At 30.4% G+C, this 13,935-nt stretch overlaps 2 protein-coding genes across 3 annotated transcripts in view; both read right to left on the reverse strand.

The window, feature by feature from the left end:
• Positions 1–4,592: 4,592 nt before the first annotated feature.
• On the reverse strand, positions 4,593–6,152 carry LOC126777992 (uncharacterized). Its single transcript, XM_050501364.1, has 2 exons — positions 5,950–6,152; positions 4,593–5,391 (listed from the first exon to the last, which is right to left on the reverse strand). The coding sequence occupies exons 1-2, from the start codon at positions 6,095–6,097 to the stop codon at positions 4,802–4,804; spliced, it is 738 nt and encodes a 245-aa protein (XP_050357321.1). The 5' UTR covers positions 6,098–6,152; the 3' UTR covers positions 4,593–4,801.
• A 3,626-nt stretch (positions 6,153–9,778) lies between these two features.
• Positions 9,779–13,935, reverse strand: part of LOC126777971 (vinculin) — a 56,442-nt gene continuing 52,285 nt past the window's right edge. The window contains exons 24-26 of one of the 2 annotated variants that reach the window (XM_050501328.1): positions 11,494–11,514; positions 10,508–10,572; positions 9,779–10,113 (exon numbers count right to left, since the gene is read on the reverse strand). In XM_050501328.1, coding sequence (XP_050357285.1) covers positions 10,006–10,113; positions 10,508–10,572; positions 11,494–11,514 — 194 coding nt within the window. In that variant the 3' untranslated portion in view covers positions 9,779–10,005. The remainder of the gene's footprint in view (positions 10,114–10,507; positions 10,573–11,493; positions 11,515–13,935) is intronic. The other variant, XM_050501329.1, reaches the window with a different exon arrangement.

Genomic DNA, 13,935 nt, shown 5'->3' on the forward strand with positions numbered 1-13,935 from the left:
TGGAACTTATTCTAGCATGCTGCTCCAATTTTTATTTTTATGTCCATTTTTTATAGTTATAATGCGGGTTGGTGGAATACTCATGTGTTTTAATAACTAAATCTATCATAATATTTTGTCAAATGTAATTTATTAGAGTAAAATAATATTTAAAATCTGGAAAAACAGATTATTTTTAGTTAAAAAAATAACAATGATCGCGGTTTTCTATAAATGTATTTTTATAAATTGTATTTTTTTAAAAACATAACTTCCCAATATTTACAAAACGTTTTAAAAGCTGGTAACACCTTCCGAGCAGGCGACGGCACGGGACGGCAACGTCGCGGTCACGCCGCGCTCCGATCCCCTGCGACGGCACACGGCATTACGTCTTTACACATTTGGTACAGTACACCATCATATAAATAGATGCTATTTCTAAAACTGGAAAGTTTGTTTTATAAGAATATCGATCTTGTTTATTATTTATGATATAGTTTTTAATGCAATTTTTTTATCTAATAATATCTTTTATTAATTAAATATTTTTTATTAGTCATGATGATTATTATAAATATGAATACCAAATCTAGCTGTCGTCGCTTCGGTTAGGTAATAAGTTATACTCCTAGGCATGTTTTGTAATGAATCCTCAGACAACCTGTCTTGAAGAGCAAGGCCTATCGCATTCTATGCAACTTTTCTTCAATTTGTTCATGTTTTAATAAAAAATATACAGGTACCTAGATAAATAAGTAATTCCGGCATTAATTACGATTATGATAATGTTATCCTGGCCGATTTCGGGCTGCTACTGAGAATTTTTCAACGGTAAAAACCCAATAACATTTCATCAGCCCGACCTGGGCTTGACCGAGGACTTCGCAGTCTGCGGCCACTAGGCCAACGAGGCAGTAAATAAATAAGCGAATGAATTCTTCTGCAGCCAATACTAGAAATACTTCGTTGCGACTTTGTTCGTGTTTAGCTAGGTCGACCTTTCAGTATATATAGATACGAAAACTTCCTAGTCATTCAAAAATAATATCTTTATCTGTTAAAGTTAATCAGTATTTTTAATCATTATCACACTATCTTAATAACAATTTTGATATTAAGAACCAAGTGTTGAATAAAATATTATTAAACAAGATTTGAAAAAAAAAAAGATATTTTCAATACACAGAATATTCATATCTCAAATATTATTAAAAAGTCCACCGCTTTTTATCTATATCAAGGCTCATCTACAATTTAGATCATGTAACATACAAATAATTTACACACAATAACTTTACCTTAAATAATATCCGATTGAACGCTTGATTCGCCGCGAGAGACTAGAAATATGAAATGTAACTGAACGTTAACTGTTTACAAGCTATGCTATATATATGATTGTTGTAAAGCCATGCTTGATTGATTATTGATATACGGTAAACCACTGTTTTAGGCGAGTTTAGTTTTCAGTTACGTATGTCCCCCATGTTTTTTCGAAAAAGCAATATATTTATTTATTTGGTTATTATAAGCCAAATTTATTGGACATGTAACAAATTCCTTTCAAAGATAGCGACAGAACCTTACCCGCTAGTGGCGCCAACCAGAAACGATAGTTGAGAAGTTGCTCTATTTTGAAAGTTAGTTGACAAGATGATATGCAAAGTGCAAACTAGATGGCGTTAGTAGTCTATGTAGCTATAAAGCACAGTTGATTTACTGGCTTACACATTTAATAATATTGTAATTTATAAATAATAATTTTATTATTATTATTTGGTGCATTATATTTATTGTTACAGTACTTCGGGAAGTATGTTTTACTTTAATTGAGTCAATTAAATGATGATAAATAACGCTAAAAACATTAAAAAATAATATTAATATTTTAATGACGATGAGAATAATAAATAAGCTGTAATAATTAAATAATAAACTATATCTATCCTAAATAGATATATATGAAAATTTACATACGCGTTCCTTTTATACATTAGGATTTTCAAGTTTATTTATATTTTTATTTGTAATAGCACACTTACAACATACATATAAAGAATTGAAAAAAAATAATTTATAAAACAATAATAGTATATCTAATATGCATGTCAATTACAAGTGTACATAGCACTTCCAGGTTCAATCTAATCAAATCAAAAGTAACAAAAAATCATCAGTAATTTAAAAAAAATGTTAAATTAAATAGTAAATAATGTTATAGTTATAATAAAACACCAATCGGCAAAATAATAATTAAAATTATTAATTAAAACTAATTATGCATTTTGTAATAATTAAGTAACCTATTTCTAAAGATTGAGGGAGTCATAAAAAATGCTAATGCCAGGAATTGATTTAACGATATTATTATAATAAATATAATACACAACCGAACTAAGGGAGCTTGCTTTCTAAAGTTTAACCCCTATATATATAAGGAAGATGAAAGTTTGTATGAGAATCGTTCATTTTTAAAGAAAGTTATTTAACAATTCAGAATCATGGTGCGAGTAAAGCCGCCGATAAAGCTTAAAAATTTCCCCTCGAAAATTAGATTTTTTTTTTTTTATTTTATACTCTGTGGTTCATTTAACATTACGTGACATGTTTTCTCATTGCAGTTTTTATTATGAAATCAAAACTACATATAGTGAAGATGTTATACATTATTATTGTTATTTCTCAACTAAATAATTATGTTAAAAATATATTTCACGTGATTGTTCATCGCTACAAATTAAAGTTGAAATAAATTTTAAATGAATTCGAACTAAACGGATGTTATAACGTCATTTTTTTTTAAATTTATTATTGCAAAGAACAACTTAAAATTGGAACAACTGCAGCGGATAATGTGAGTTGTAATACATTATATAAGCAAGTAAATATCACTCATAATATAAAGGTGCCTATTTTCACTATATTAATGTAAAATTGTTTCTTTTTCTTTAAACGTTAGATAACTTTAAAGTAAAGTAAATATAACTTAAATATTATTATCGATCAATATATTTTGAAAAAATATTTTTAGTGTGTTATAAAAAATAATGTAAGCTATATATAGTAATAATATAATAATATTATTTATTTATTTAAAGTCGCTTTGGTAAGTAAAATAATTATAAAACTTGTGATACAATTTTATAATACATAACGAAAAAGTTTTAATATGAAATGAAAAGGTTTAGTCCGTTTTATCTTTAGCTCGTCTCGTATCGATTCGATCGTGTCGACACGTCACGTTCCGTTCGATGAAGCTTGCCCCTACTATGGAAAACATTTCTAATAAATTATGTATAGAATGATTGATCTTAAGATGTTTTAAGAAGAAATTATTATAATATTATCTTACAATATTGATACAATTTGTGGAAAATTTTACATTAAGCATAGAAAATGTATAAAGCGAACGAGAATGCTGTTGTTCAGCCGCTTAAGTCAAAACTAACAATTATTAATTATTACAACTATATCATTTTAAATCAGTTTGGATCCATATCTGACGTCATTATTGACGTGAAATGAAATAATTACTTACTTTAATAACTTGACAACAATGATGCAAGACAGCAACTTGGCAATAAAAAATGATGCAAAACAGCAACTTGGAAATATAAAATTATACTTTTAAGCGTTCAGTAACATTGCGTATATTATAAGTCAATGCTAAGTGGACTAAGAGCACACTGCGCAACTGCATTATGTTTTCGACGCATAGTCGAGATGAATTATAAAATTATTATATGAATACACAGTGACGAACTTTGATCCGGCGATCTTCATTTCTTAAGATTAAGATCTACTAAGTCATTTCGACTGCCTCGTTGGTCTAGTGGTTTGATTTAAGGATGCAGACCCGGAGGTCCTGGGTTCAATTCCCAGGTCGGGCCAATAAAAAGTTATTGGGTTTTTCTGTCAGAAAATTCTCAATAACAGCCCGGAGTCTGGAAATTGAAAATGTGTACACTCCCGTGCCTCGGAAAGTACGTAAAGCCGTTGTTCCTGCGCCTGAACTCTTTCCGGTCGTGTTGGATTGCCGTCCCAGGATACCAGGATTATGAGAGCTAGGGAATAGAGAGTGCACCTGTGTTTGCGCACACACTTGTGCACTATAATATGTCCCTAAGCTAATTTGTCTTGTGATTGGCCGCCTGCGGTCTGGAGGACTAAGCCTTCTCAAGTTATAACTAATATTGTATTTAAATTGTTGTCTATATTTCGCTTTAACCATTATCAGTGCAGTGCGACTCTTTATTTAGGTACACACAAACGTTATTTTCATTATTGGTGATATATAACAGAAAACAAATTACGTCATACTCAATTAGCATATTACTGGTAAATATGTCTCTATTGACAACATTGATAAACGACATTATTTTCTCGTTAAATAATGACCCGACTTATTGTAGTGTTCTGAAATGTTCTTCTAAATGAAGGTTATTATAAATATTGTAAATTAGAAAGACGCCGTCTTTTGTGGTTTAGTGAAAAAGTTGATTGCTCGGACACATAAATTTATTTTAAACTTAAATATATTTAACTATTTAAAAACGTTATAAGAAAAAAACATAGGGTTCTCATCTTTATTTTTAAAATTAATACCTATATATTTTATTTAACAATACTTAATATACTTAAAACAATACGTACGTAACTTGTTGACATTAATCAATAAAAATCAACACATTGAAATGTCAATTCGATTTTTTTGACCCATATTGCACAAATTAAGAGTTATTTTGTAATTTTTACAAAAACAATAGTCACACATAACAATATTCGAAACATAAGTATATACTCTTTTTTCTAATTACAATTACTGCATATAAATTGATTCTGATGAAGTGATTTTGATATCATGTGGCGTTGTTTCACTATGTTGGTTTTTCTCGACTATTTGCTGAAGGTCGTGTTCCTGAACCACTGAGAATATTTTGCTTTTTGCGAGATTTAAATGGTAAGGCGAGAATGTTCTCAACGTCGCACCGATACTTAGCAAGAATGCGTCCACAGGATCGGTAGAATCGAATTCTGATTGACTAACCGGGTCGTTCAATGTAGGCGTGCTCATTGGGTCTATAGCTTCCTCGTAGTTTCGTCTCTTCTTCTTTTTCTTTACACTAGACTTATAATAGCTTTTGATTTTAGGTTTTTTATCGGGAACGTCTGAATTATCGCTGTTGTTAGCATCGTCGTCCCCGTGATCGTCATTTCCTTGGTCGTTGCTTCGATCGTCTGATTCAAATTCTTCATTTTGCAACGTCACGTCTTTGTAAAATGGCCGAAGAAACGAAACTTCACTTTCATATTTATACATTTTAGGACGCTGTCCTGGTTCCAAGTTTTTCCTTAAAATTCGCCTGTATACATCTCGAATGTTAATCCATCTTACTTTACAATCAGCGGCTGGAACAATTTAATAAATTCAAGTTGATTTATGGCTTTAAATCACTAACACAAATTACATCAAACAACTTTCCTAAAATAATGACAAAATAAATTTCAAGTAAAAATAAAATGTTAATTCAAAGCAACTTCCTAATTAATTTATTTCAATTACATTTAAATATATTTTATTAAAATACTCCTCCATTATAAAAACAATCGGTGTGTGTGTTTACATTGATTTCACAAAAACTGGACTACCCTACTTCACGTCACAAACTAACCATACTTGCTTGCACTGTACCGATATTATTATGATATTATTAGACTATTGTAACATTCATTGTATTACTATGTACGCCTATTCGATTTAATTATTTTTTTCTAATTGTTTTGTAATTTTCTCTGTAAGTGATTTAAATATAATACTTTAAAAAAAAAATGTCTATAACCTTTAACTTCTTTAACGCGCGAACATTTCAACGCTATCAAATCGTAGGCGAGACGCGTTCGAGTTGTCATAGTAAATTCGTATCGACGTCCCGTCGTAAATTATAAAAGCAAGCGAAAGTCACTTACCGGATCTCTTCAGATCGTCGCCAATTTTCTGCCAGGTCACCTCTCTCATATTAAAGTCCATATACTTAGCATTATTGTGATCGTACAATACCGGATTCTCCCTGACAAGTCGTATTAGTTTGATATCAAGTTTGTCGTGAAATAGCATCGGTGCGGTGTGGCAACGTCGCGTCACGAGCTTCAGATACGTCGTCCCGCGGTCGTCTGCCGGTCGGAGAATCGATTGGTGTTTACGCTCATTATCAGTGTTGCTAGTTTTAAAAATAACATATGTTTTTAAAAAAGTATCAATAATATTTACTTAATAGACACAGGGACGGGTGATATTAATGTTTGTGTATTATTGTATATTTTATTTCAATTAGGGTCGAATAGATTTATGTTAACAGAATTTGACAATCTATCGTCTAATACGACATTATTATAAGTTAAAAGACGAGGTTCGTGGTAATAGAACGACGAGGTTGTGTGTAGACATTATAATGTTTTTTAAGTCTAATAAATTACGCCATAACCTAAAAAAAATAATGAATTTTAAATATAAAATTGTTGTTTATAGTTTTAAAAGTAGTTTTATTATTATAAAATGATTTCCGTTCTTTGTTTTCGAATTACCCTCATATATTTTTAACGTGTTTAATAGTATAGGTTACAAATAATTGTGTGAATTATGATTTGGTCGTATTATCACACATATCTGATAATATAAATATGATATCGTTCATTCTTGATATTTACATTGTTATTACGTTCCTAAATAATATGATTTGAATAAATGTTATAGATTTTATATATAGGCAAAGGCTAGGTCAATTTAGGCAAAAGAATCTGTAATTTTTACATTCATTGTTTGTGTATTTTGGAGTATTGAATCCGAATTTCAGTCCATACTATTTCGCCCAGACATGGATTCGCCAGAAAATAAGCAAAAACTTTTTTAACAGTTTTTTTTTTGCAAAAGTCATAAATTTCTGCACATTTACTTTTTCGAGGTGCAATATACAAATAAATATAAAATATCATACAAAAATGTATTTTTTTGATTGAACTGACGATGCTTGGTAGTACATGAAAAGTCAAAAAGAATTCTGAGTTTGTTGGATTAAGTCCTCCAATGTATATGTGGTGGATATCATATCATGGTTGAATGATCTCCAAAACTAAAATATCATCTACAATACGAATTTACCCAGCAGTAGGACATTTACAAGCTGTACCTAAAAGAGTGAGGAATAGGTTTATGAAATTAAAAATATATAAGAATATGTATTTATTAGTTTAAGATATATAATAAATTGCATCTAATTAGATCTTCTCTTTCTAAATTTACTCAGCTAATTCTATTTAAAAAAATCTATGACAATAAAAAAAAAAACTAAACAATATCATAAGGAACTAAATTCACAAGACTGTCCCGCCTATAGAGTTTTACTTTTATCTTCTTACATACATCAGTACATGTAGTCAGAACAGTTTTATGCTTTAATTTAAACAGAAATGACAATTATGAAACTATGTTGATTTGAAATGACTGCAAATTGTAAATAATACTATTAACGTTTTTAAAATATTTATTCTGTTTCTACACAATATGAGTTTAGGACAAGGAAATTCAGAATTTTCATATAAAAACTATTTGCTATTTCACAGCCTCTACTATAAATAAAAAAAATTATAAATCACAAAAAAAAAAGTAAAAGAAAAATAAAAATCATATTACATTATAAAGCTTTATTAGAATAATTAAATTTTTATATATAAACAAAAACAATATAATAAAAATATAAAGGACAGACAAAAAAGATTTAACTACAAAAGGCAAAAATATATGAAAAAAAAACATGTTTTAATGAATATAAAAAGCTTCATTAGTATAAATAAATATGGTTCTAGAAAAAAACTACATGACAAATAAATGTATAATATTATATTGCTATTAAAGGCAAGTTACCTACCCTATGTTTCTAAAATTTCAATACGTCACAACATTCAAAAGGTATTCGCTTAAAAACTATTTTTCTTAGACACATTCGCTCGTACAAAAATATAATTCACTTTATTAAAATATGTGTTGAAAAAAAAAAAACAATTACAAGAGAGTTTAACATAAAATTGGTTACATTAGGTTAAATCCCATGAAAAATCAGATCAAATAATTATTTTTAAATGATTGAATTTCAAATGTAATTCATTGAATTTTAGTTGAATTGTTTTAATTTTTTTATTTAGACCGACAACTCTTTAAATATATAAACTAAATGATAAGTCAAAGGGAAGAATGATCATGATAAAATATTGTTATTTATATTATAATGGAGATGTTTTTTAGTTCAAAATTCTTAAAATAAACTATTACTTGACACTTATCGTCACTTACTTTGAAATCTGACTGCCACTGAAAAACATTAATCTAAGTTTTATCCTGTATATTACTTCGTAAGCCATAGTTAAAATATTCTTTATATTCATGATTTAATTTAAATAAATTTGGCTGCTTCACCGAGCCTTATTGAAGCAGTGTGGTGGGATACTCTTCAAAGCTTATTATCAAAGTGGGGCCTTAGCCCAGCGGTGAGAAATTTACAGGCTGTTAATTAGTGTTTTGTTTTAGTGATGACAAAAAATACTATGGTTTCACAAAATATTTAAGTTTCAGAGATTGTGATATTTTACATTGTAACATAACATAAACGAAATCTATTGTATTCGGTTTAGTGTACATATTATTTATGTAAAACTAACTCCGTTTAAGACTGACTATGGAATTTCTTTTGCTTTAAAATAAAATTATAATATTTCTAAAAGTATTCACAAATAATTTCAACAGATCGAAAACAAATATTTCTTAAAATTATACAATATAAAAAGACAAAGAAAAATATAAAAGTACTTATGATTAGTTACAGAGGAGATGTTTATAATTAATTAAAATACGCATATTATTATAACATGCACTTTTATAGGATTTTATATGGCAAAAAAAAAATCTGGAAATAAGTTTAAAAAAAAAACTTATTTTTATTACGATAAAATACAATGAGAGTATATAAAATTTATTATCAGACTACATTATTGTACACTTACAAGTATATATAGCGGTTAGAAATATATAAATATATATATATATATATCGGACCTTGTTCTAGATTATTCTATAAAGCACTAACGAATGGCACTTTCTTTCAATAATCACACTCACATTTCAATAACGAAAATCGTTTAAAATATTTCGTTACAAAATAAACACACAGTTATTATAATTATTTCTAAATAATTTCTCAAGTAAAAACATCTTTTTAATGTAAAATTACGATTTTGACATTTCAATTTGACAGTTATATATTGACATTGGGTGTTGTGTTGCCACTTGTAAAAATATTACCCTATTATTAGTGATTACATCCTGTAATAATTCATTATAGGTCATGTAACACCATTGAATATATTTAGGCAAAGGCCAAGTTTTTAATAGGCCAGCTGGAAGTAAAGATACAAAAAAATATTGTAAATATTATATTATTATAGTAACTATAGAGTTTCTTGCCGGATCTCGTTAGAATCTACATTCATAAACGGTAAAGCGTTCTAATTCTATATTGAATAAAGATTTTTGACTTTGTCAATAAGTAAATATGGTTAATAAACTAAGGCCCACACATGCAAAGAACGTCACACATGACGCAATGTAACTACAATAGTTTTACTATACTACTAAAATATAATAATTTGTAGAAGTGTGACATTGATGACAAGGATAGAATTTAAATAAATAATTTTAATTTCATATTAGATGTTTCTGACGCAGGAAACGTGTCATTTCTCTGTTCTATTTTGCTTTTAATATTTTATTGAACTGATTCATAGAGTTTTTATATCGTGAATTAAATAAATTCTTCCACCGACATTGACATATGCTGTGACAGTTGTTAGTGTCATATTTTGATATCTGGCGGCCATATTAGATTAGATAGGTATAAGAAATATGGAGAAGAATTTTTTAAATGTACGTATTGTCGTTTTTTTAATAATTCAGTGTGCCGTATGTATGCTGCGAGCCTATATCTGGTACCAGGGCGAGCGGCGCACCCAGCGCAGGCGGTACGCGCCCTGCTCCGTGCGAATCTTGATTGAAGCGCCCTCTGCTGCTTTCACCGTTTCTTTCACCTGTTATACCCAAAAAAATATATTTTATATCAGAATAAAAAAAATGTCCCATGTCCCATTGGGCTAATCCTAAGATTTTATTTATTACATTATATATTATTATTCTATAAACAAGTTTTTTTTTTCTTACATATATAACAAACTTGTAATATTGGTATAATAATATTTACAATTTTTCCAAATCAATATTATATAGCTCAGCAAATTATATTGAGCCTACAATTATATTAAAATATATATTGCCTATTTTCAATACCATTTATTGGTATTATTCTCAAAAAAGGAGAGGAGGCCTTAGCCCAGCAGTCGGACATTCACAGGCTGGTACTGTTACTGTACCGTGGGACGCAACTGCCAACGGGCCAGTCAGATTACAGATAAGAGCTTAACTTACGCTTTGCATCAAGTTCTGCGCGTTGCCGACCAACATTTCAGTTGCTTCCTGATCTTCTTCGCTACCTATAAACATATATATTATAATATTATATTGTTTTAATGAATAAAAACAATGCCCGTTATTAAGGCATTGCCTATTTACCTCTCCAATTAAGCGTACAGCTTGTGTTAGGTTTGGGGACGATAATAGCCCAAGGGGTCGGGTATATAGGGGTCGTTTATATTTAATAGTTAAAGTGCAATGTTCATACGCATCAGTGGTTGTCAAAATACGGCCCGCGACCCAATACTCGCCGTAGTTATATTACATACATTGTATGTAATATATATAATACATAAGTAGAGGACTCTTCATCTAATCCGAAAATAAAATTTTGTATGTAATCCATACTAATATTATAAATTCGAAAGTAATGCTGTCTGTTACGCTTTCACGATTATACCACTGAAGCGATTTTGATGAAGTTTGGTATGAAGCAAGCTTTGTAACCCCAGAAAGGACAAACGCTACATTTTACGTATAACAAAAATTAGTTCAATATAAATGGATGAAATAAAAGCTTGTTATTATAAGGTTTTTTAGTACCGAATTTTCTTATCGAACGTTACATACGGAGTGTATGTGACAGTTCGAGAATTTGAACTAGGCCTGAATTAAACTTTGACAGACACAAGAATGTTGCCATGTGTCTATTATCTTAAAATAACAAAATGCTATTTTTTTTCTTTTATACTCAATATGTAATATTAAAATTATTAATTAAAATTTTATTACAGTTTCATCATTTATTTTTTATTTAATTTCTGAATTAATTTATTTTTTGTACTTGTTTTTTTCTCAAACGGGCAACCCACGATACCTTTCGTTTTTTTTATTGAAAATTTCAATACACCATGTTTATTGATTACCAGTTGGGGATATAATAATAATTAGCGCAGCGGCTGATTATAAAATAGCTTTTATTTGATTAAGCAAAGCCTTACCTTTGTAATCCGGCATGCCCACTGGTTATGCGTTAAGCGTTATGTTGGCGTTGAGGAAATTAAACAATATTAATGTTGCACTACGCATATGTAAAATATATTATATTAAATAAATAAAAATATTAATGTTATTTATGGTCATATATATAATAATAATAATGATTTATTTATTTAAGTAACAAGACTCATATACAAAATTACAAAAAATAAAATAGACATTACTATCTACTACTTATACAATTTACTGGTCCAGCCGAAACTTTACAACAGCGGTTTACATAATACAGTCTAGTCTGTTAGCTACCATGATTAGAATTTTGTTTGAGCTGGCTCGGACCCTGTGAACCAAGGATGTGACTTTTTTCGCATTAATGCGTAAAACAGTCTATATTCAATTCAGCGAACATCCCTGAAGCTCTACAGAAGCGAGGCAAACCCATCAGTATAATATAATATATAAGTAGCATAAATAATAATAAAACAGAGTAATATGTCGAACCGAAGTCAGCTATGATATATAGTTATGTCATTATGATACTTGATATATAATGTACTAATTACTTTTGAAACTCTATCAACGATATTTTTTTTTGTTTGGACTGTCATATGTACTTATGTCAGCCATTTTAATTTCTGATGGTGTTTATCTTAAATTGTTGTGTGTATGTAAATATGTAAATTCTGTGATTGTATTATTTATTTTTAAGTACACTGGCCTCCAAAAAAATCGACCCACCTACATTTTTTGTAAAAAAGTTATCGTATGGTTTTAAACTACCACATATTTATATTTTTAAGATTGATAATGTAAAAATGCAATTGTAGGATTGTACAAAAACAGAAATAGTGCGCAAAAAATAGGTTTTTAGGTAAATATGTGACAAAACACGAAAACACAAAATTTTACGCAATTTTATTTTTTTGTGTACAAAACGATTATGCCGTTTGTTTTTAAATTTGGGTGCCTAAATCTTACTTTAATAGGGAGTGTTTCCTCCTCTTGACCTAATCACTGCCTGCATACGCCTATTAAGTGACCTGATTAGCTTTTTAATGTCTTCCTGTGGGGTCCGTTGCCATTCTTCAGTTAGGGCAGCTTCCAGTTGATTCAGGGTTTCTGGAATTGGATTTCGTGCTCGAACCGTACGTTTTAGCTGGTCCCAGAGGTGCTCTATCGGGTTTAAGTCCGGACTATTGGCTGGCCACTGCATAACTGGAATTTCGACTTCCCTGAGATAGTCTTTAACAATTCTAGCGACGTGAGGTCGTGCGTTGTCGTGCATAAGTTGGAAATTATCCCCAATATATCCAGCGTAAGGCATCACATGAGGCTCCGTTATGTAAGTTTCAGCATTAACAGCACGATTACGGAAAAAAACCAGCTCTGTGCGTTCCGTCAAAGAAATACCTCCCCAAAACATTGTAGAGCCTCCACCAAATCGGACTGTTTCTCGAATGCAACACTGAGAGTAGCGTTCTCCTGGCCTTCGCATGACGTTACGTAGTCCATCAGAGCCTACTAGAGACATTCGGCTTTCATCACTGAACAATACTGTCTCCCATTGGTCCAGTGTCCAATCGACGTGCTGCCTAGCAAATTGTAGTCTTGCTTGTCGATGGGATGCTGTGAGTTTTGGTCCTGTTGCTGGCTTGTGAGGGGTTAAGTTTTGCTCTCGAAGTCTTCTTCTTACAGTATTTTCACTCACAGACACTCCACGACTTTCTCGGAGTCTACCTTGAACGTCAACAGCCGAAAGATGTCGGTTTCTTAAAGACGTCAAACCAATAAAACGGTCATCGGTCGGGTTCGTGACACGCCCCCTGCCAGATCCTGGTCTCCGGCGATACTCCCCAGTCTCCAAGTAGCGTTTGTACACTCTTCGCACCGCTGAACGACTTAATTTTAGTGTTCTAGCCACATTTCGCTGACTTAACCCCTCATGAATAAGAGCTACGACTTGAGCAGCTTCTGCTTCAGTAGTATCCATTTTTTATGTTTAAACTTATTAAAATTATTGTTTTAACAAAGTTTCATACACTTAATCAATAATAAACATCGAACCGAGATGACTCCGCGTTAAGAACTGGAAATAAACTAACCATGCACTTTGTGCACAAAGTAACGTTTTCTTATCAATACTTTAAAAATATTCCAAATATCCTCAATAAAACTTACAACTCCTCCAAATCAATATCAAGTGGGTAATAAAATGTTAAATGTATGTCCCATAAGTAAAACAATCCACCTAGGTCGTCGCATAGTTAAGATAACAACTTTGTAAGTAAAAAAATACGGGTGGGTCGATTTTTTTGGCGGCCAGTGTATTATAGTTATGTATTATTGTAACTGCTGATACACGAAATAAATAAATATAATTCGCTTATTCGTATTCAAAATTGCTTGTCACCTTTTATTATTGTATACAAAGATACATACATTGT

The sequence above is a fragment of the Nymphalis io genome, chromosome 24 (genome assembly GCF_905147045.1).
Source record: "Nymphalis io chromosome 24, ilAglIoxx1.1, whole genome shotgun sequence".
In the NCBI taxonomy this organism is placed as follows: Eukaryota; Metazoa; Arthropoda; class Insecta; order Lepidoptera; family Nymphalidae; genus Nymphalis; species Nymphalis io.